This window comes from Nyctereutes procyonoides, unplaced genomic scaffold, assembly GCF_905146905.1.
Source record: "Nyctereutes procyonoides isolate TBG_1078 unplaced genomic scaffold, NYPRO_anot_genome, whole genome shotgun sequence".
Taxonomy (NCBI): Eukaryota; Metazoa; Chordata; class Mammalia; order Carnivora; family Canidae; genus Nyctereutes; species Nyctereutes procyonoides.
Genome location: NW_026575036.1, coordinates 22,764,103 through 22,788,687, shown reverse-complemented (window position 1 = coordinate 22,788,687; position 24,585 = coordinate 22,764,103). Strand labels below are relative to the sequence as shown.

General features: G+C 37.2%; 1 protein-coding gene across 2 annotated transcripts in view; it reads left to right on the top strand.

The window, feature by feature from the left end:
• The window catches only part of NELL2 (neural EGFL like 2), a 324,517-nt gene that overhangs the window by 50,453 nt on the left and 249,479 nt on the right, over positions 1 to 24,585 (top strand). For both annotated transcript variants that reach the window (XM_055318667.1, XM_055318666.1), the window contains one exon: positions 1,803 to 1,953. In XM_055318667.1, coding sequence (XP_055174642.1) covers positions 1,803 to 1,953 — 151 coding nt within the window. The remainder of the gene's footprint in view (positions 1 to 1,802; positions 1,954 to 24,585) is intronic.

Here is a 24,585-nt window from a genome sequence, read left to right as displayed (position 1 = left end):
CTTTTTGTCCATGACATTTGCACACAAGGTCCTGCCTCTCCAGTCCAGCTTTCCTATCCAGGCCCATCCTGCAATGGCTGCTATTCATTATTTCAGCCATGTCATGTCCTTTGACACCTTTCTGTTTTTTCACAAGCTCTTCCTATGACTAGACTGCTTTTCCCTCTCTTTTCTACTGGTGAACTGATTGAATGCCATCTGTTTTCTGAGATCCTTTCCCCCACATCCTTTTCCCTCTATGATCTATCCACACTTTATACCTACCTGTATGACAGCATTTCTTTCATTGTACTGGGATTATTTGTCCCTTCCTCGATTTTATGGGTATCTCAAGTGCTTTCTCCATATCTGTCCGTTCCCAGTGATGGACATAGGTCAGCCGGCTACATTTTGATTCCATAAATTGGTGGGGCTAGAAAGGTATGGAACTTTGCATTAATCCTATAATCCGTGTCATTGAGATTGTAGTTCTCAACAAGATTTCTACTACACGGCTACTGAGAGAATGCTTGGAAATTTGTGGAAGAAATTTGGGTTGTCATAATGACTGGGGTTCGGGTGTCACTGGCATTCATTGGACCAGGACCAGGGGTGTTAAATGTTCTGCAATGCATGGGACAGTTTTGTACAAGGAGGGATTGTTCTTTCTAAATGCTGGTAGTTTTTCCATTGAGAACTATTTACCTAGTAGTTACCTAGACTACCTAATTTAAAGTAAGTAAGTCTAGTTACTTAGTGCCCCTAGTCTAAAGTATAGAAATATGGAGGATGATTTGATAATAGCAGAAACTGTTTCTGGCTCCCATCAGCCCTTTGCACATACCATGAATAGGAGGCCTTACGCTCAGTTAGCAGACGGCTTGAATGATAGGTTTTTTCTACCCACTAAATCCATTTTTATCTGTATTGCCCCCATACCCTCTGGGTCCTGGGGTTGTAGTGGAAAACTAACTCCAGTAGAAGTGTAGGGTAAACGTTTCTGCTCTCCCAGGCATACTTCCTTGACTAGGCTTTCTCTGAGTCTGGAGAGAAGAACATTGGAATTAAGTTCCATTGGGACTCCTGGGTGGCTCAGCGGTTGAGCATCTGCCTTCGGCTCAGGGCGTGATGGTCCCTGGATCGAGTCCCACATCAGGCTCCCTGCATGGAGCCTGCTTCTCCCTCTGCCTGTGTCTCTGCCTCTCTCTGTGTGTGTCTCTGATGAATAAATAAATACAATCTTAAAAAAAAAGTTCCATGTATTTCTTCCAACAATATGGTAAGACAATTTGATCTTAATGTTTCAACCACTGCACAGAAGGCTGAGAATGACTAATTTCAATGATCTTTTAAAAAATCTATTTATAGCATGCCTTCTGGCTAAAGCCATCAGTGTGGAAGGTGGCACATGGATTTAAATCCAGTTTTCTGTCATGAGGTGTCAGAAAAGCTAAATGGCTCTATCATGGTCTTTTAGGTCCTATTCTAGGAAGTACATCCTTTTGCTCATGGTTGACACTGACATGGCTGTGGTATCCAGGATAAAATATGTAAGGATAAAACTCGGGAGCACACTTCTTCAAACAGGATTCTTTGATTCTTTGCCTCAAAGGGGACAGTTTTTTAAAAAAAGATTCTTGAAACAAAAGTTCAGTAACTGGTTTACTGTCCTGTGTTCTGTGTAGCCTGAATTCTTGATGAAAGAGTCTGAAACTTGGTATTTATCACTTATTACTTGATAATGTTTTTAGAAAGATGTTGCATGGAAAGGATACTTTATAAAACCAATTTCTAGTCTATTTAGTGTATGTTTCTTTTTTTAGATACTCCCAGAAGTATAAAAGCATCCACTGCTACAGCTGAACAGTTTTTTCAGAAGCTGAGAAATAAACATGAATTTACTGTTTTGGTGACTCTGAAACAGACCCACTTAAATTCTGGAGTTATTCTCTCCATTCACCACTTGGATCACAGGTGAGTGTGGCTGCTGGGCTTTTCATGTTTTCATTATATATGATTAAATGAACACATTCAAAAGAAGTAAACAAAAGCAAGAAATACCGTATACAAGATTGGTATAAAACAGCTATAATTATTTTGCCACATTATGCAAAATCACAAACACCAGTAATTGAGATCAGCCTAGATGTAGGAAGAGCTGGTGCTTTTGATGTTGCTGAAAGCACACAGAAATCACCATTTCTAAGATACACTTATTAATGACTAAATTCCTCATGAGATACCTTCTTCAGTGTTAAAGGCAAGGATATTTCTTCTTAATTTGTGAATAGTTAGCCACAAAAATACTATATTCAGTTTCTTTAGGAAATTGTCTGGGTTTAGAGCTCAATAGTCTTACAATTTTAGTCACTGACAGATAACTTCTTTTTTTAATGCACCTCTTAGCAGCTGTTACAACTGTGTTGTTAGATGTGTATTAAATCGAAATACTGTCTAGTATTTCCCAGCTTCTCACATGTGTGGAAGCTTGATCAGGAGAGCTGGTGGGAGTAATGGGGAGAAAGTGGGGGGAGGAGAAATTCATTCATGACCCTTGGTATAAACATAGGTTATTGCTGAATAATACCAAGCAGTCTGAATAATTCCTCTTCTTTTTAAAGATGTATTTATTTATTTGAGAGAGGGAATGGGGGAGGGGCAGAGTGAGAGATTCCCCCTCCCCCAAATGGTTCCTTCCTGGAAGAATAACTACAGTTCTGATAATGAAAGTTCCTTCATGTTCACATTTTGGATACCCACTCCATGACTTACCAACTGTGGACCTTGAGCAAGTCAACATAGCCTTTCTGTGCTTCAGTTTTCTCACCTGTGAAATGGGGATAATGATAGCACCTATTTCATAGCTTGTGGTGAAGATTAAAGAGTTTATGTATGTAAAAGTGGTTAACATGTATAAGAAGTTTTAATGATCCTGTCCAGGTGTGGGCAGAAACCTCTTTTTTTGGTTTCCCTTATCAGAGATGAGGCAGCCTGGGTCTTTGCAAACCTTTGTTAAATACTGAAGAGCAAACAGAGAGCACAAACATGTGGAGAACGAAGTATGGCAAGTTGACATAGAGAGCAAGGTTCCTGATCACACTCTACCTGGGTTATTCTAGCAAGGTCCTTCCTTAGTCCATCTGTAGCCCCAAAGGGTTGGGATAGCTTCCTAGGCCCCTCACTTGAGTTTCTTTCCTCCCAGAATCTGGCCTGTGTTTGAGAGGAGGGTGCCATGCTAGAGTTCATATGGTGATTGGATTAGGATCTTCAAGGCAGAGCAAGAAAGGGAGAGGTTCCATCTCCAAGGGTTCACTAGGGCTTTTCCCTTTGGTATGTTTCTGGTCCCAGAGACAGACCTTGTCTTCAGGTAATTGATACCTGAGCTCCTGGCTTACAGTACTGTGACTTTGCTCGTCTCACTTGGGCTTTAGGCAACATGATTCACATATAATAAAACAATATTGTTCCTTTACAGAGCAGCCTGGTTTATTACCGATTTGTTTTTAAGATTTATATATTTGAGAGAGAGACAGAGCATGAGCAGGGGGAGAGACACAGGAAAAGGTACGGAATCCTTGAGCAAACTCTCCACTGAAGGCAGAGCCCGATGTGAGGCTTAATCCCAGGACCCTGAGATCATGACCTGAGCTGAAATTAAGAGTTGGATGCTCAATTGACTGTCACCAGGCACCCCAATTACTGATTATTTCTGCTTGTGAAAAAATTTGCCCTGTGTTTTGGGCACTAGATTTTTCTACCCTGTAACTTTTCCCCACTGCCCTATTCGTAGAAACATGGAACTCATCCAGCCTCCTTCCAGATGGCATGTCCTTACATCCATGATGGCTACTGCGGCCTCCCATCTTACCCCTCTTATTTCTGAGCAAACCAGCACTGGGTACTACATCTGCTCCTCTGGAGACTTAATTGGCAGCACTTCACAAGGTCTACTGCCCTCATCTATACTGCGTCCCAGTTGGGCAATGTTTTTGTTGGTCTCGGGAGTTGAATATAATGAATAACTGTACAAATGTTCGATCAGCATGGGCTTCTTATAATCCACACACTTTCAATATAATACTAAGATAGTTTGAAAATTATTTTTAGCATCTTAAACAGTAAGTATATGGACCACTGAAATACCTGACCGTCATCAGGTAGGTTCTTGGTGAAGGATCTGAGGAAGGATGACTTGCTGTCAGGAGGATTTTTTTCTTACTCTTCCCGTGAGGCAGATGTGTTAAAACATGTAAGAATTTATATTAAATTATTTCAATGAAAGATAATATTTGGTTTTTAAATTAATATGGTAATATATTTTCATTATAGAAAAAATGGAAAGCAGACAAGTGTAAAGAAATAGAAAAACTCTTACCAAATATTATAATACCAAAAGGAGACCAGTGTTGACATTCTGTCCTATTTTGACCTAGTCCTTTTGTCTGTGTGGGTAGATATGCCATATTTTATTTAATCAGCCCCATACTTTGGATATTTTCCTTTTTTAATAACTTTACCAAGTAACACCATGATGAATATATTTATACATAAATTTTAGTGCCCAGCTGTCATTCTTTCTAGTTATACTTGTTAAATTTAATATTAATTCTGTAATTCCTTGTTTCACTTATTCATTCTTCCTTTATGTCATCTATAAATTTGATAACATTTGCCTAAACAAATGTCATATTTGAAGTATAGTATATTTTTCTCTGATATAAAAAATTGGTTAGATTTGTAGGGCACTTTGCCTTTATTTAGTAAGCTAGCAGTTATTAAGGCAGTGTGCATGGGCTCATTTTATCCTCAGCACTGATTAGTGGTTAAGAATGCAGAGAGGTGCACCACATGCATTCCAGAATAGCTCTACCACTTAATTGGCTTTGTGACCTTGTACAAATTATATAACTCTTCCGTAGGTTCCTCATCTGTAAGTCCATATAAAGTGCTGGAGAACACTAGAGAAAAAGTGCTATATGTTATATGCTGCAAAAGTGCCATAATCATGCAAAGTCCCTTTTCTCATTCCCATTTCACAGATAAGAAAAACAAGGCCACAGACCTTAAGTTGTTGGAGGTTCCCAAGGAGGTAGGGTTTAAACTCAGGCAATATGATTACAGAGCCAGCCTGCTGGACGTTGGTGCTCTGCCTCCTTTCAGTGTCTGTGGGGGGTTTTTCAATTTGGTTCTCCTCTGCTCACTTGCTTCACAGCATAACTTAGCTAGTTAGTAACAGAATCGGGACCCAAACCCACTTATTCTGACTCTCAAGTGTGATGTTTTTACCAATACACCATGATTTATCCTAACCTCTTAGCACTCTGACAGATCTTGCGTTATGGTGTGTGGGTTGTTTTTTTTTTTTTTTTCTTTTCCTGGTTTTGTTGCTGAAGTTATCTTTCTTCCCTCCGTCTTGTTCTGACTCCTATTTTTAGTTTCATCACTTCCTGAACACTTATTTATTTGTTTTCTGCTTTCTTGCAGAAACAAATACAAAAAAATGTACGGTGGTCTATAGAGATATCTGCAGGGCAACAAGATAAGAATTAAATGAAATATCAAAATCAGGGCAAAGGAAAAATAGAAACCCAATTGGATGATTAAGATAATGCAATTATTCTTGGTTCCAAGACCAGAGACCTATTTCTTTTTTTTTCTTAATAATAAATTTATTTTTTTAAATGATAAATTTATTTTGAGACCTATTTCTTCTATGGCCTTTTATGGCAGGATATATGAATGTCTTTAGAGAAATGAGTCAGAGGACCTCACGTCGGGTGGTGGCATCATGCTGTAATGCACTTTGGGAAAAGCAAAGCTACAGTGATTGTGTCAAGGAACTTGTGTGAAGGCATGAGGGTCTTTGGAACAGTGCTGTACCTTTGGAGGCCCTTGGTAGTGTACACAAAAGTTCTGTACAGCCAAATTTTCCTACTAACACATTCCTATTTCAGTGGTGCCTCCAATATGAAACTCATAAAAGACCATGTCCTTAAGGCAATATTCCATATAAATTGCTTTTCTCATGAAAATAATATTGAATTCAAGTTAGACTTCCTTGATAGATACACGAATTGTAACAATTCTCCATTGACACTTCAGTGAGAGTTAAGTGTTAAGCAGCAAAAGCAATTGGGTTGGAGGGAATATTGACATTTTATGTAAACCTGGGGAGCCTAGCAAAGACACAGCTGAATAGAAGATGCCCATTTCTGCTTGAAGGGGAGGCGGTTCTCAACAGCAGGGCCACGCTTTTCCTCAGGAAGTTGTATGGGTTCTATTGTCACATGGTGATGAATGGTTCCCATAGAATGTGGAAATTTTAATTATGCAATACATTTCAAACATTATAAATGATATTTATAGTAAACTTTACAAATTAGGAAAATTACAAAGAAGGAAGTCAAAATCATCTGTAGTTTTACCACCTGGGAACAGTTTCTACTAATACTTCCAGTTATAAATGTGTTCTTAAGGGCATAGACATAATATTAAAAACTTGAATCATGTGACACATGGTATTTTACAACTTTTTAAAATTTAGCAAAATACCTTGAATATCTTTCCCATGCCAACAAATATTCATTTATAATCTGGTTCTTATATGACCAAGAGTTAATTCCATCATTGGATACAAATTAAAATAGAGATAATCAAATTCTTACATATGCCATTAAAAAGTCCAAAGTGTCCAAAAAAGTGTCTGATTTTGATCAATGTAAGTGCCTGAGGTAGCCACTAAGATGAACTAGTTTGCAAAATATGAGTGCAGATAAAGTGAATGAATTAATGTGCTCCACAGATTGGTTAGCTATTAAATACCAGCTAAATGCTGAAAATTGCCAGTCTCAGTGAATAGTTGACCCTTTAACTGGCATTGCTTAGGAGCAGGTCCAGATCTCCATAGGGTCTTTTCTAGTTCATGGAGGAGCTCTTCTGTACCCTGGGGATGCTCATTTCCTAGTCACATCTGAGGTCGGTAGGGGGAGGTTGTGGTGCTTCATCCAAGCACATGTTCTTGTGTGCCAGGTAAGAAGCACAAGAGCAAGAACTTTTAGTCATTCCTCTGACTTAAGCTTTGTGAGTTAGACCACAGGGTGCCCGCTACAGACCAATTACGAGATAAACATTAATATTTTTACCAGAGATGGTGGAAAACTATTTCTCTCCTTTCTGACTCCAGTCTTATCACCATTCAGGCTGATTGCAGCAAGAGCCTGGCTACCATGGGGCCTGCTCTGATGCCAACCTAGGTAGAGAGACGTCCCTAAGAAATAGAAACTGTGGGGAACCTCAGCTCCCACCCTGGCAGAAATGAAAAAAAAAAGTGGAATGTAAATGGCAGGCACAGCAGCCGGTCTGCTCATCATCTGTATGTCACCCCATTGCTCTGCCTCTTATGCAAATCCTGCTTGTGCTTCATAACTCTGCTCACATCTCCATAAAAGCTTTTACTGACCTTTCTAGTTTACCACAGTATCTTCTTGCATATGCTTCCAATGCGGTTTTATTTATTTATTTATATTTATTTTTACAGATTTCATTTATTTATTTCAGAGAGAGAGGACAAGCATGGGCAGGGGGTGAGAAACAGAGTGTGAGGGAGAAGCAGGCGCCCCGCTGAGCAGGGAGCCCCATGTGGGGCTCAATCGCAAGGACCCTGGAATCATGACCTGAGCCCAAGGTGGACGCTTAACCAGCTGAGCCACTTGGGTGCCCCAATGTCCCAATGCAGTTTTTAAATTATGCCACTCTTTTTGGCATTTTGTTGTATAACATCTTATATTGTTATTTATGTGTTTCATGTATATGTATATACATATATATTAATTGTGTATCAGGCATAAAAATGTCATTTGCTGCCTTTGATCACAATTGTAACAGATATTTATTGAGAATTTTTAAATTTAAGTTTAATTTGTTTTTGAATTGATAATACATCCCATGGTTCAAAATTTAAATGGTACAGCAGGTTATAGAGTAGAAAAGTCTACCTCTATCCCTGGCCCTAACCACCTACTATGTATCCCTGGGGGCAACCACTATTATCATTAAAAACATTTTAAAAAGCAGAAAAATAAAAAGAAGAAAATGCAGCTCAGGTAATCAGTGGTGTACTAGAGTGGGTTCATACTGGCTTATGGGAGTTGAAACTATGTGACTGAGCTGATAGTATTATGATAGCTCAAAGAGGGCTGTGGTGTGAATACTTATGGCATGGAAATCAGCAAATGCTACAAAACGGGGGCTTCTTTTGGATATATTTTTATCTAAATAAATATTTTTTCACATTTTTCTTCCATCTTTCTTATACAAGTGGATAAATGAACCAATATTTTAGAATTATTTCTCTAGAGAACAGAGAGCCAATTGGTAAACATTTATGAGCACCACTACCTGTAGTCCTGGCATCTAGAGATAACCACCATAACCCTTTGGGGTGCAGCTCTCTGATCTTTTTCCCAGGTGTACTTGTATAAAATTGTACATAGTTGATAACAATTCCCGATTAGAATTTAAGTTGTCTTCTTCTTTGTCTTCTTTTTGCTGTTAAGGATTGTGCATTGTACCTATAAACCCCAATTCATGTACCATGCTGTCACACAGCATTACATGCTAAGTAAATGTTTGATGAATGAAGTAATGAGTGAACGATCAAGAGAAAGATCATCATGAGTGCACCAGGAATCATCAGCTACATCACAAAATTTTAATCAGGCTAGGGCAGACGATCTGGGGAATGTTGAAATTGCTCTATTGATGCAGGGTGCCTAATCTATTCTGAAATGTCATTAGCCCTAGTGTGAGAATTGCACTAACTGGCAGTCACTGCCTTGAAGCAGCTATAAGTCAAGTTCTTAGAGAATAACGACACCCGTAATGAGCTACATAGCAACATCTCAGCCACTGTGTTCAAGCTGGAAACCTAATCACACAACTTTGTTGGTTTGGACGTCTGAGACTGATAGACACACTCTGGATTCTGAGGCATCTGAAGTGAGCAAACAGCAGGACAGAGGTAGGAAAGACAGACATCACAACATGTCAAAACTGGAAGAGGGCTTAAGTCAAACCTTGGTACAGAAACACAGCTTCAAACAAAGTTACATGATTATGAAACTGTGGGGAACCTCATCAGCAGTGTCCCGATGTGCTGTGAGTAAAGTCTTATTTGGCCTCCCAACTGAGATTTCAATGGTGTTTCCCATAGTGTTTTTCAAGTAGGGGCTCATATTAAAAATTAGACCACGAACCTTATGTAAGCACAGTGTAAAAAGCTGATGGGCTCTTTAGCCATCTCTGTGTATATTTGGTTAACACCAGTATTATCTAAAACAACAAGCAATAATATATGGCACATTATATATGAAAGAATGAAGACATTCAGGGAGATCAGAGAATTATCTCATCGTTATGGTTTTCTGGCCATTGTGTTTTGAAAGGGAAAAAATAAAATAGAGAAGTAATTCCAAGATATTGATTCGCTTATCTATTTATACAGGAAATTGAGGAGAGAGATAGGAAAACAGTAAGGGCTCACTGAAAAGCAAAGCATATTTATAAGTTAAAATAAATGAGAAAATTTCCCCAAGTTGTTAAAGGACTCTTCTCTTCTTCCATGTTTTACAAACTGTCCTTTCTTCAGGATAAATAAAATTCTTTGATTATCCCTTGGTATTGATTTGGTGCACTCACCTACATTATGTCCTGTAATTGATAATACTTCTTTATTTAAGATAGTCTTAGGCTTCAGACATATAAATTGGGGTTATTATTAGGAATTTTTCTCATATCCAAACATTATTTGTGCTCCTAACTTTGAATGCTTTACAAATAGCGTACGCGGGAAGAATTTGTGGTGATAGCTTTGCGAATAAATACAAAACTGTCTTGTAGCCTGCCATCATCTTCTGTATTAATAAACTTGAGGTGAAATAAATGAGATTTTTTTTCTACTCTCTTAGTATTAATTATTATGCATTCTGGATGAGTAAGAATGTATTTGTGTATGAGGCTGATAAAATGTATCTTCATATTTGTGAGTGCTTGTCATGTATTAAGCCATTTCTCTTTCTTGACATTACTAAGTAAAAATTAAACTTGCTGGCAATATTTGCTTGGCTTAATGGTTCTGAACTAAAAGATGACTGTTTATCATGGATAAAATTAACAAACTGACATAACAGCTACTAGACTCTTTTTCATTGCACATTACTTAATAAATAATGTTAAAGATAGCAGGACTTACAAGTTCAATTTTCAAACCCCAAGTTCTTCATAATTAAAAAAAAACTTTATGTTTTATTCTCTTAAAGTCTGTTTCTAGATCGTTATTTATCTCTGATAAAATCGCATCTTCAATGCGTATTTTAAGACCCCCATAATTATTAGGAAAGTTGCAGTGTGTATCCTAATGTGGTTAAGCATCCACATGTCATTGCCAAGTAGGCCTGGGGAGTTACTCATCAAATAAACCATTGAAGTTAAGACAGCAAGCAAATGAGGTTTCTGGTATCTTTTGTGTACCAAATTTATTCAATAGATGGGGTGATGGGAAGAAGTACACATTTTAATATATGGAGGTTATTTCATGGGACACGAATCTCCCTTTCATGCTGAAGAAGTGAGGCACTGTTCTTGTTTCTGGTAGCATGCCACTCTTGCTACAGAGCCACGGAGTGAATCAGTTGCCTTCTTCCATTGCCGCCACTGCTGCCACCATGGACTAACCAACCTCTATCCACTCCCATCGCACATCTCCAGTATTAACCCCTTTTCAGCAGAGATGCAGAGGGCCAGGGGTAGTTGTATCCCACCATCCTATTGGACCATGTTCAGTTATTAGGTGCCAAATATCGTACAAAAACAAGATCCTTCTGCTATATCCATCTCATAGCTTCTATGCATCTACTCTTTACTCCAGACAGTGGGCTACCAGTGACTTGGCTATTGTGTAGGCAACTCTTACTGAGGATCAAGCCTCCCATGTTTGAGGAAATCAACTTGGTGTTCCCGCTTGAATATTTTCATGCCTTCTTCCCATTTCTACTTCATCATGTTATTTCTTCTTATGTCATAGTAAAGGCTAATTGTTCGTTAGAAGTAATTGGCCCATGTAGCTATTAATGTTGTTTGCTTCTTTTTTTTTTAAGTTTTTTTTTTCTGGCATTAAAAAAAATACTCCTAATGATTAAAAAAATGTTCTAAATATTTCCTCACTCAGGAAAGTTGGAGGATTATTTTAATTTTTTTTCTTTGATCAAACCTTGTGACTTCATTATTTCCCTTCATTCCATTTTTGAAGATGTTGTCCTGTCAAAATTTTAGGGCATAGTAGCTTTCCCTGATTGCCTTTAAGTCAGGTAGTCTTTTTTATTAAAATGTATTTTTTCATGGCTTCATTTTCATCTCATGCTTGAAGTCCTCTAAGATTTATTTTAGTTTAGGTAAAAAAAATGAAGCTCTAAACATTTTTTTAAAAAATATTTTATTTATTTTTCCATGAGAGACACAGAGAGAGTTAGAGACATAGGCAGAGGGAGAAGCAGGCTCCATACACGGAGCCGGATGTAGGACTTCATCCCGTGTACCCTGGGATCACGACCTGAGCTGAAGGCAGACGCTCAACTGCTGAGTCACCCAGACATCCCTCTAAACTGTTTTTTTTTTTTTTTAACAGATAACTATTCCAACATCATTTAACTCTTTGCCTTGCCTTCAACTGCAACTCCTTCCTGGATCATAAATGCAATCTTATATTTGTACTAAAAATCAATCCTGGCTCTCTCTTCTTTTTTTTTTTTTTAAAGATTTTATTTATTTATTCATGAGAGACACACAGAGAGGCAGAGACACAGGCAGAGGGAGAAGCAGGTTCCATGCAGGGAGCCTGATATGGGACTTGATCCCAGGACTCTAGGATCACGCCCTGGGCCAAAGGCAGATGCTCAACTGCTGAGCCACCCAGGCATCCCTCTCTCTTCTGTTTCATTAGTCAGGCTGCTTATTTTTGTACCAGTAATGGGCTCCCATAAACACTTTTTGATCTAAGTGAGCTCCATGTAGTAAGGATATTGACTCAATATCATCTATATTTCTTATCTGCATTAAAAGTCTTTATGGTGATTTTTGATGTACTATTTTCTTATTTGATATTCAATCAAATCAATAAGTTCAATTCTATAGGATGGGATTATGTTAATGACACAGTGAAAAAAGAATATGTTATTTTCTCCTCCCAGAAAGAAAAGAGAAAGCCAATTAGAAAATTTAAGAAAAGGAAGAAAATTTCAGCTAACTGATATTAGCTGTGGGCTTTCCCTATTACCTTTATTTTATTGAGATATGTTCCTTTTATGCCTAATTTACTAAGAGTTTTTTTTTTATCGATGAATGGTTACGGAATTTTGTCAAAATGTTTTTTCTTTGTCTGTTTGAGATTATCATATTATTTTCTTCATCCTACTAATGTGGTGTATCACATTGAATGATTTGCATATATTGAACCATCATTGCATCCTCTCAAATAAATACCACTTTATCGTGACGAATGATCCTTTCAATGTGCTACTAAGTTGGTTTGCTAGTCTTTTACCAAGAATCTTTGATCTTATTCATCAGGGATATTGGCTTGTAGTTTCTTTTCTAGTAGTATCCTTTTTTGGTTTTGGTGTCAGGATAATCATTGCCTTCTAAAATGAGTTTGAGAGTGTTTCCTCATTGATTTTTTGAAATAGTTTTAGAAGAATTGGTGTTGATCCTTTAAATGTTTGATAAAATTCACCAGTGAAGACATGTGGTCCTGGGCTTTTCTTCATTGAAGTTTTTGATTACTGATTCAATTTTGTTACTAACAATTGGTCTATTTGGATTTTCAAATTTTTTGCCTGATTCAGTTTTGATAAGTTGTATGTTTCAAAGAATTTTTCTGTTTCTTCCAGATTTTCCAGTTTGTTGGTGTATAGTTGTTCACAGTAGCCTCTTCTTGATGTATTAACATGTTTATCATTTAACAATGATCTTCTTGGTCTGTTTTTAGTTTAAAGTCTATTTTATCTGATATAATTATAGCAATCCTGATTTTGTTAGTCACTTTTTGCCTGGAATATCTTTTTCCTTCCCTTCATGCTCAGTCTACATGTGTCTTTAAGACTAATATGAGTCTTTTGTAGGCAGCATATTGTCAGATCTTTGTTTTTTTTTTTAAATCCAGTTAGTCATTTAAAATCTTTTAATTGGTGAATTTATGTTTGAAGCTATAATTGGCAGGTAAGGACTTACTATTACCATTTTGTTAGCTGTTTTCTGTTTCTTATCCTACTGTCATTTCTTGTGTTTTGATGTCTTTTGTTATCAACATGCTTTAATTTCTTTATTGTGTTTTTTTGTGTGATCAGTATAGGATTTTCCCCTGTGATTATCATGAGGATTACATAAAATATATTAAATTTATAATACCCTATTCAAAACTGACAAATTAACTTCAATAGAATTCTTAAATTTTGCACTTTTACTTCTCCTCCTCCTCACATTTTAGATTGTTGCTGTTATGGTTTACATGTTTTTAATATTATATTACTAATAACAGATTATTACAGTTATGGTTATTTTTACTACGTTCATTTTTAAACTTTTATATTAGAGTTGTAAATGGATTATACACCCATTATTACCATACTGGAGAATCTAACTGTGACTATATATTTGCCATTATTGGTGTGATTGACACTATCTTTTTTATGTTTTAATGATTACTTCCACTTGAAAAACTACATTCCTTTTAGCATTTCTTACAAGACAGGTCTGGTGGTAATGAACTCCCTCAGTTTTTATTTGTTTGAGAAAGTTTTTATCCAGTCTTTACTTCTGAAGAACAGTTTTGCCAAGTATATAATTCTTATCTGACAGCAATTTTCTTTGAATATTTTCCTCTGGCTGGAAAAGTTTCTCTTCAGAAATTTGCTGATAATCGTATGGAGATTCTCTTGTATGTAATTTTTCTCTTTTCTCTTGCTGCTTTTAAAAGTTTTTCTTTGTCTTTGATTTTTGACAATTTAATTATAATGTGTCTCAGTGTAGCTTTATTTAGGTTCAATTTATCTGGAGTCTTTCGATCTTTGTGGATCTGGATGTCCATTTTTCTCCCCTGGTTTGGGAAGCTTTCAGCCATTATTGCTTTAAAAACATTTTCTGTTCTTGTCCTTCCTTCTTCTGGAATTCCCATAATCTGTTCATTGTATTCCATAATTCCCATAGGCTTTCTTTACTTTTTTTTTTTTCCCTCCTGACTAGGTAATTCCAGTGTCCTATCTTCCAGGTAGCTGATCTCTTCTTTTGCATGATTGAGTCTGCTTTGGAAACTCTGTTGTATTTTTCAGTTCAGCTTTTGTATTTTTCAAGTCCAGTTTTTTTATGGTTGCTATTTCCTTGTCAGAGTTCTGTTTTTTCAGGCATTGTTCTTCTGATTTCATTTAATTGTCTCTGTTTTCTTGTAGTCCCCAAAATTCCTTAAAAGAAGTATTCTGAATTCTTTGCCTGACAGTTCATAGATCTCAATTTCTTTAGGGTCAGTTATTGGAGCTTCATTAGTTTCTTTTGGTGATATCCCATTTACTTGATTTTTGTGATCTTTGATTCGTTTGCTGGTATCTGTGCATATGAGTAATCAAGCCCCTCTTCCAGATTTTACAGGTTTGCCTTGGCAGAGGCAGTTCTTTACCAGTCAGCTCAGTTTGGGTTTCTGGAGGTGTTGTTGGTAGTGTCTTTGGGTATGTAGGGGCTGTTATTATAGGCCATTTAAAAATATTTTATTTATTTATTCATAAGAGAGAGAGAGAGAGAGAGACAGACAGACATAGGTGTCGGGAGAGGCAGGCTTCCTGCAGGGACCCTGATGTGGGACTCAATCCCAGGGCCATGGGGTCATGACCTGAGCCAAAAGCAGACACTCAACCACTGAGCCACCCAGGCATCTCTATTATAGTCCATTTTGAGACAAGGCAACTGGTTGAGGTCTGAGGACAGGGTTGAGGGGTAAGCCACTGACTAGAAAACAGATGGATAGGACTGATGGTTTTGTTCCCTAACAAAGTGAAGCTGTAGGATAGTCTCTGTGGTTGCCTGAATTCTCCAGTCAGGCTTTTTAGATGTTTGGGACTGGGCACTATATCCAGTTGTAGATGGGCTGTAAATTAGCTTCTCTACCCTGCAGGGCAGCAGGAGGGGACCCAGGGCCTGTACAGCTCCTTGCTTAGGAACTCAAATCAAGCCTGAGTGTGCCTTGAGTCAAGTGAGGCCACTAGTTTTGCTCTCTAGATGTAGGAAACCATGGGCTGTCTTCTCTTTTCCAGTACCCAGTACATAGGGCTATTGAATGGGCTCTGCAGATTCCCTAGTTGGATAGGCTGAAGGCTGTATTCAGTAATGAGTGGGCTATGAATTAGATTCCCTACCTGGGTCAGTGGGAGAAACAGCTCTAAAACTGGTAAAGTCCTTTGTTATATTAAATGAAGCCAACCTGCACTCCAGGTTTCCTGACTGAACAGTAGCATTGGCTTTGCTCTATAAGCTGTTGACACTGCCTTCCTTCCTCTCAACTTGAGTGCGGCTGGGCCTCACAGTTTCCCAGAGCTGTTGTCAGGTGGGCTGTGAATCAGCTTTTTGGGGGACAGAGAGGGAAGGGAAGGGGCCACTCTAAGCTACTCTCAATTTCCCAAAGGGCTTTCTCGTTGGGAGGGGTTGGGAGCTACTCTCAGCCTTGGCTATGAATTAATCCCCACGCCTGAGCATAGACTGGAAATGCTTCATGCTCATTACAGCTTTGCCTGCATACCTCTTGGCTCAAGTGCCATGGGGCTGCACTGTTTCTAGGGGTTGTAATCAGCCCTTCTGGTTAGGTGTGGTGGGAAGACACTCTCCAAAGTGAGTGGGGTTGTGATTCAGCTCCTTGCCTGGGGGTGGGCAAACTGGGCTCTATGGCTGGCAAAACTCCTTGAGGATCTGAATCAGGGAGATCTGCACCCCACTGAGTTTCCTTGTCAGAGGGAACCCTCAAATAGATTCTGCAGATGAACAGAGCTATTGATTGGGATCTCTACTTGGGCACTACATATATGAATCCAGTCTGCTAAGATCTGTGTGCTAGTTGCTTCAAGCCCCTCCCTCTTCTCCATCATAGTGAGATTCCTGGTCAAGCCCTGTAGATTCTCCTGCAGTCTCCATGGTGTGAGATCAGAGTAGGGGCTCCCACAAAGTGATTTGATTGGTGACAGGATGCTGGTTGTACCCATGAGTTCTTTTCCCACTGGAGGGACTAGAAGCTCAGGGGAAACTGCATGTTACTGTGCTGGCCTGAGTGGAGGCAAATACTGTCAATGTGTAGCTACTTCTCTTACCCTTCTAACGCAGTCTGTCTTGGTCTCTGAGGTACAGGGGGTGCTTCAGCCTCATCCTCCATGTGTTTTAGGATTCCCTCATTGGTGTCTTGTTCCTGAATAGGACAAGTTGTTAGGTGATTTTTTTTTTTTAATGGGAGGAGGAAAGTCAGTAACAACATACATTGCATCTTGGTCCAATTACTATAGTTTTATAAGACTCTTCTAATCGTTCAGGTTTCTGTTCTTTTTAAGAATTTTTTTGCTGTTTATGAGGCGCTTGGGTGGTTCAATTAACTGAGCATCAGATTCTTAGTTTCAGCTCAGGTCATGATCTCAGGGTCATGAGATAAAGCCCTGGGTCAGACTCCCATGCTCAGTTGGGAGTCTGCTTGAGATTCTCTCCTTCACCTTCTACCCCTCCCCAACTCTCTCAAATAAATAAACAAATTTTTAAAAAAGAGAATTTTGGTTATGTTCAAAGCTCCATCATTTGGTATAAACTTTAGAACTGATTTTGGAAAGTTCTATGAAAAAAAATCCCATTTGTATTTGTATTAAAATCATATCACATTTATAGGTTGATAAATATTAACATTTTTTATTTTGGTTAGTTCTTTTATACAGGGATATGATTTACCTCTCTATTTTTTCCCATAATCTCTTTTGTCTGTTTTATCATTATCTTCATAAAGGGCACACACACACACATTTTGTTAGATTTATTCCTATGAACCTTATAGGTTGTGTTGCTAGTCAAGTGGGATCTTTGTTTTTTTTTTTTTTTGTTATGTTTTCTAATTTTCAAAGGAATTTTAAGTTACAATATTACCAAGAAAATGGATTCTGTTTTGTATCAAAAGTAACATCTTTCATAGCATTTAAGTTTCTTTCTCTTTTGTCTCTGGGAGAAAGTTGGATTCCTTGAATACGACTCAGACTGTAACAAGAAAATTTTTGAGGTACCACCAAAGTTCCTTTAATTCTGTTTCCTTAATCTGCCATACATTGATATAGCAGTGACATTTCAATGATCTTTTCCAAGATGAACATTGAGGAATTGTTGTAATATATTTTAATTCTTTAGCATTAAAACGCTTCTCCTTTTTGTCTCCCAATGTCGACATAAAGCTTCTTCTAAATGCTTTAGGGGCCTTTGATCAATAACTTAGAATTATTTTACAAAGAGCTCATTTAAAAAATTATAACGATCTTTCTGCAGTTTCTTATTAAGTGACAGGAAATACAATTCACCTTATTTATAACTTGTTTTGTTATTTCCTTTAGTTATGGTGAAGCATGTGCCTTTTCAAAAAGTCCATGCTAATTTTTATTTTGATGTTCTTATTGACAATGGCATTTATGTTATCTCTATTACCTAAGAAATCTTACCTTCCTTGCTTTTGTATACTTATGAGTACCATTGATCTTAGAGAGGAGTTTATTTTTGTGGTTGAAACCATGTATTGATGTATTTCATAACAGCTGGATAAAAGTCATTCATATTTTGCCTTTTCTTTTCAGTGATTTTATGTATTGAGCATTTGAAAGAAGATGATTGACATGCTATCATCTTTCCTTTGTACTTCAACCTTTGGTTATTTAAAAACTCTAGGTATTGTAAAAATTATGTTTGATTATTCTTGAGGATATTAGATGTGCCACAGAATATGTGAATTCCTGAATACTCCAGCTTAAAGCCATTTAATTTAGCCAGTAAAAAATGCCCTAAACAACACCAAAAGGAAAGATTTGTTTCTTGAGTGAACTACAAAGAAAAAATTCACTTTGCAAATGACTTAAACTTTATACTACACATTTTGAAACTTGAGGATTGTATTTAAGTATTTTTTGATTATATGACATCTGAGAAATGGCTGTCATTTTTGAAATTTACTTTCTTTGAATATTAGTGAATTTGTAAATTTTTAATATTTTTATTACTAAGCTGTTGGTGTCTTTGATTTGATAAGTGGTTTGTAAATATTTTTTCCCTTTCTTATATGGGAATGTTGCCCTTTTTTTATTTGCTTATTTGTAAGAATTTTTTTATATGTAAAGGATGTCAGCCTTCTGTCAATCACATATGCAAGAGTTTTCCTGGGTTAATATTTGCTTTTAATTAAAGATGTTTTTTGAAATAGTTTCAAGCCTCCAAGAAAAATTATGACAACAGTACAAAGAACTTCCACATCTCCTCTTACCAGATTCCTAATTGGTAATATTTTAACTCCTTTTCTCCATCACCTGCAATCTTTTATTCTTTTACTGACAATATTCTCTATCACCCTTAACACTTTGATGAAACAAAACAAAGACACTCTCCTATATAGTCAACATACACCCTTCCAATCCAGAAATCAACATTGACACCACTTTAGTCTTCAGATCCCATTTAGATTTCACCAACCATCTAAACAATGTCACTTTTTCCTTCTTGGTCCAAGATTCTGTCCAAGAGCACATGTTGCATTTGAGTCCTATCTCATTATCTCCTTTGGTCTGGAGCAATTCTAGCCTTTCTCTTTCCTTGGTATCCATTATGGTCTTAGAGTTATAGGCATTTCATTCTTTTGGATCACCCTCCACCTGGGTCTATCTGACATTTCCTCATCACTCAGGCCATGCAGTCTGCTGGGAATAATGCAGAAATGATGCTGACTCTTCTCCATATACCACATCTAGAGGTATACTTAGTCCTTCTGTTTTATTGCTGATGATGTTAACTTTGATCACCTGGTCAGGTTGGTGATGTGTCAGGCTCTTCAATATTTTTTCCCTCTGCCCTCTGATTTTGATTAGTATTTTATGGGGAGATACACCTTTTTTTTTTCAATGTTCTGTTGCTCATCAAGACCTTTACTCACTGTCCTTAACATCCTTTGACCACACCCACCTGAATCATATTGCTTCTGAATAACATGAATAAAAAGATAACATTGAAAATTGAAACTCACATTAACTTTTAAATTCATTTTCTATTATAAAAAATGAGTGATATATATCATGTAAAAATATATTCCCAAAAAGTAGTAAGTTAAACTTTTTTATATTTCATTTTAAGTGCATATCAGTATTCACTATGTAAGGCATCTTTAAATTAGCTACTGTATTTTTCTTTAAAGCAAGTTATTCATTTATACTGAATGGATTCAGAGAAAATAACGTCTTACTTCCATAACAGTGATTTGCCTAGCTTTTCTACTCTATTGATAACTTGGTAGACCATATTGTATTTATTGGACTAAATTATCACAGACTTTCATAAAAATAAGATCAGAGTGTATATGGGATATGTTAGAGGTGGGCTTTGCTGATGGGCTCTTTTATGTCTACCCTTCTATGGCTGTCCCATTTATTATGGTTTTTCAAAAATTTTATTTCACCTAGTTAATGGATTTTCATTTTTTGACATTTCTAACAGGTTAAAAATGCATATTTTCTTCATTTAAAAAATAAAATGACTGTTTTTCATCAGCCAGTAACTGAAATAAATATACGACAAAATCTTTGCCACCTCTAACTTGTCAGGTTCAAGATCTGTTGCAGGAAGTTTGTTAAGCTGCATTAAGAACACCTGTGCTTATTTTTAAGTTCACCATTTCTAAATAGATTCAATAATGTAGAATGATATGAACTAACAAATATGAAAACAGTAGAAAAATGGTGATGTAAAAGACAGGTTTGGCAGAAATAGAGGAATTTAGACATGAATAAGAAAGACCGACATTGATAGCAAATTATTATCCTGGGGGGTGTCGATTCAGCAAAATGATGAAAATGATAAAAAAGGACGCTCTTTGAGGGCTTGTCTTTGTTTCTTTTCCCCAGTATCTGCCATGCCTGGTACAATGTCTGACATACAAATGGCTAAAAGATACTTGTGGAATAACAGAATGAGACGTGCAGAGCATCTGCTAATGTCAGGTTTTGTAATAGTTGGCTGGTTTCTTAGGTGCCTTCGAATATTTTCTTTGCATTGTAAACATTAATGCTTTATTAAATTCCTACACTGTGTCAGGTCATCCTCTAAACACCTTGCATGGATTAATCTCATTAAGTACTCATCACTGTCTTGGAGATTATTCCTGTCCCATTATTATCCCTATTTTACAGATAAGGAAAGGGCCCTGAATGGTTAAGGCTAATGTCCAAGGTCTCAGTAAGGGACAGAATCAACATCTGAACTAGGCCGCCTGGCACCAGAGCCCATTTTCCCAAACACTTGACGATTCTCAGCTTGTTGTAGAGCCCCACCATGGTCTTTCTACTTCACTCAAAATCCTGGAACTCTATTGACAGGCTTATTAGCAGTCTTGCTTTCTTTTGCTCTTGGAGACAACAGTCATTTATTTTTCCACTGTTGGGTCTTTTCTGTTAGACTAAAAATTTTTATCCAGAAATTTTCTTCCTTACAATTGGCTTCTTTTTCAACAACATCATTGTGGTCTATGGAACTTGATACCATATGCACAAAACCAGTCAGCATAGCTGAGAAAATATTTTGTGTTTTAATTTTTCTAATGGCCTAGCCATAGAAAATGTATCCTAACACTGAAAAATAAGATTCCTGCCTTTTCTGCATTTCCACGTTCACTAGAATTTGGGGCCAGGTTGATTCTATTTCTTCCAGTTAGGAGTGTCCTGTACCCATTTCAATTGGGAATTAGAGGTAATAGGCTCAGGAAGAGCAAAATGTCACTTCAGTGGGTGACCCATGAATTCTATTACCTTCTTCCTTGCCTCTTATTTATTCTGCACAATAGAGGAGACATGATGACCCATGAAGCATGTCAGAAAACAGATGCTGCAGCACTGACAGCTTACTCTCCCCTGTGACTAATTCCTTTCTTTCAAATACAGCTTGCCTAGAACTTCTAGCTGTCTTACATGCATCAATGCTTTTCCTTTATTGTCTGCCCATAGTTTCACAACGTGTTACATATAAAGCTGCTGCAAATTTCTACCCAGTCTGACCTCTTTCGGCCTAAGAATTCCTATTGATTTTTAGGACCTTAGGAAGTAAATTGTGAACTTAAGGGAAAGGGTTTGAAACCAGATAAGATGCTGCATGAAATCATAGGGCATCGAGGGGCTTTGGGAACCACTTAGTCACCCCAGATGGATATATCCCTAAAAGCATCATGAATCATTTTTTAGGTGAAGGTGAAGATGAAAAGTTACCAATTTGGGAGTATAATTTTCTTCCAGAAATATTGTTTGTTGTTTGTTCTTTGAAATAGTGCAATTGCTTGTACACCTCACTATACTCGTTAAGCCATAGTATCTACAAATTGAGGGGAACTTTGGTATGTTTTCTTGAGTAGTAGATGCTCACACACACACACACACACAATCTCAATTAATCTAAAACCTCGATAATATTTAATTTATGTAGAAACTGGATTTTAAGAGATCACCATGTTCTTTCCTTTAACATAGAGCTGACTTAAACCACTTTAGCAGGTGAAACTAGAGCCAGAAAGAGTGAGTTTTATTTTATTTATTTCATAGAAGAGCTTGATTTGAACAATCAAATCAGAAACTAAAAAGTGACATATTAACCATATTTTAAAGTAAAATTGAGTACATTATCTTACGTACTAAATGATTAATTAATTAATTTCATGATTCCTCAATGAGGCTTATGAACTGTGCTCAACCTATGTTTATGTTTTGATCCTTTCATATCAGATTGAAGGTGTTATGAGAATTGGGTGTAAAAACTAATTTATTTTTTGAACTCTGTTTGACCAATAACATCTATCACGATGGTTTCACAGATTCAGGGATAATTCACTCCACTTTCTCCCTGTAGAGAAGTGGAATAACTCAGTGAAAAATAGTAGTTATGCTTAATATGCCCATTTTTTAATTTGAGTTGACACACAAATTACGTTAGTTTGAGGTATACTACATGGTGATCCCACGGTTCTATATGTTAAACTCACCACAAGTGTGGCTACCATCTGACACCATACACACCATACAATACTACTACAGTGCTGCTGACTCCTTTCCCTTTGCTGGGCCTTTCATTCCTGTGTCTGTGTCTATTCATTCTCTAACTAGAAGTCTGTACCTCCCATTCCCTTTCATCCATTTTGCCCATCCCCTTACCCCTTTCCCTCCACCAACCATCAGTTTGTTCTCTGTAATTATGGGTCTATTTCAGCTTTTTGTTTGTTTATTCCTTTGGTGTTTTTTTATACTCCATGAATAAGTGAAATCGTATTTTTTTGGTCTAATTCATTTCACTTAGCATTATACCCTCTATGTTGTCTCAAATAGCAAGAACTTACTCTTTTATGGCTGTGTAATATTCCATTGTACATATACCACTTCCTTATCTATTCATCTATCTGTGGACACTTGGGCTGCTTCCATAATTTGGCTATTGTGAATAGTGCTACAAGAAACATAGGGACGCATGTATCCCTTTGAATTAGTATTTTTGTATTCTTTGGATAAATACCTAGTTGTGTGATTGCTGGGGTGTAGGGTAGTTCTATTTTTAATTTTTTAAAAAATATTTATTTATTTGAGAGAGAGAGGGAGATAGTGAGAGAGGGCACGAGCAGCGGGGAGGAGAAACAGGCTCCCCTCTAAGTAGGGAGCCTAATGTGGGGCTCCATCCCAGGACTATGGGACCATGACCTGAGCCAAAGGTGGTGCTTAACTGACTAAGCCATCCAGACACCTCTATTTTTAATTTTTTGAGGATCCTCCATACTATTTTCCAGAGCGGCTGCACTAGTTTGCATTCCCACCAACAGAGCAAGAGGTTTCCGTTTTCTCCATGTCCTCCTCACCAATACCTGTTGTTTTGTGTTGTTGATTTTTGCCATTCTGACAGGTGTCAGTGAATATCTCATTTTGGTTTTGATTTGCATTTCCCTGGTGGTAAGTGATGGTGAGCATCTTTTCATATGGTGTTGGCCATGTATGTCTTCTTTGGAAAAATGTCTATTCATGTCTTTTGCCCATTTTTTAATTGGATTGTTCGTTGTTTTTTTTTTTTTTTTGAGTGTTGAGGTTTAGAAGTTCTTTTTTTTTTTTAAAGATTTATTCATGTGTGTGTGTGAGAGAGAGAGAGACAGAGAGAGAGAGACAGGCAGAGCCATAGGCAGAGGGAGAAGCAGGCTCTTTGCAGGGAGTCTGATTTGGGACTTGATCCCAGATCCTGGGATCACTCCCTGAGCTGAAGGCAGACGCTCAACTGCTGAGCCACCCAGGTGTCCCGGTTTAGAAGTTCTTTATATATTTTGAACACTATCCCTTTATCAGATAAGTCATTTGCAGATATCTTCTCCCATTCTGTAGGTTGCATTTTAGTTGTGTTGACTGTTTTCCTTTGCTGTGCAGAAGCTTTTTACTTTGATGTCCCAATAGTTTATTTTTGCTTTTATTTTGCTTTCCTGAGGAGACATATCTAGAAAGAAGTTGCTAGAGTCAGTCGAAGAACTTCCTGCTTGTGTTCTCTTCTTGTTTTTCTGTGGCTTCAGGTCTCACATTTAGGTCTTTAATCCATTTTGATTTTATTTTTGTGTGTGGTGTAAGTAAGTGGTCCAGTGTCATTCTTTTGCATGTAGCTGACCAGTTTTCCCAACACCATTTGTTGAAGAAACATTTATTTTCCCATTTGATATATTTTCCTGCCTTGTCGAAGATTAATTGACCATAAAATTGTGGGTCATTTCTGGGTTTTCTATTCTATTCCATTAATCTATGTGTCTGTTTCTGTGTCAGTATCATACTGTTTTGATCACTACAGCTTTGTAATATAACTTGAAGTCTGGATTTGTGATGCCTCCGGCTTTGCTTTTTCTTTTTTAAGATTGCTTTGACTATTCAGGGTCTTTTGTGGTTCCATACAAATTTTAGAATTGTTTGTTCTACCTCTGTGAAAAATGCAATTGGTATTTTGAAAGAGATTGCGTTAAATGTGCAAATTGCTTTGGGTAGTATAGACATTCTAACAATATTTATTCTTCCTTCCCTGAGTATGGAATGTCTTTCCATTTCTTTGTGTCATCTTTAGTGTTTTATAGTTTCTGGAGTACACGTCTTTCACCTCTTTGGTTAATTTTATTCCTACATATCTTATTGTTTTTGGTGCAGTTGCAAATGAGATTGATTCCTTAATTTCTTTTTCTGCTGCTTCATTATTGGTTTATAAATATGCAATGGATTTCTGTATGTTGACTTTGTATCCTGTGACTTTATTGAATTT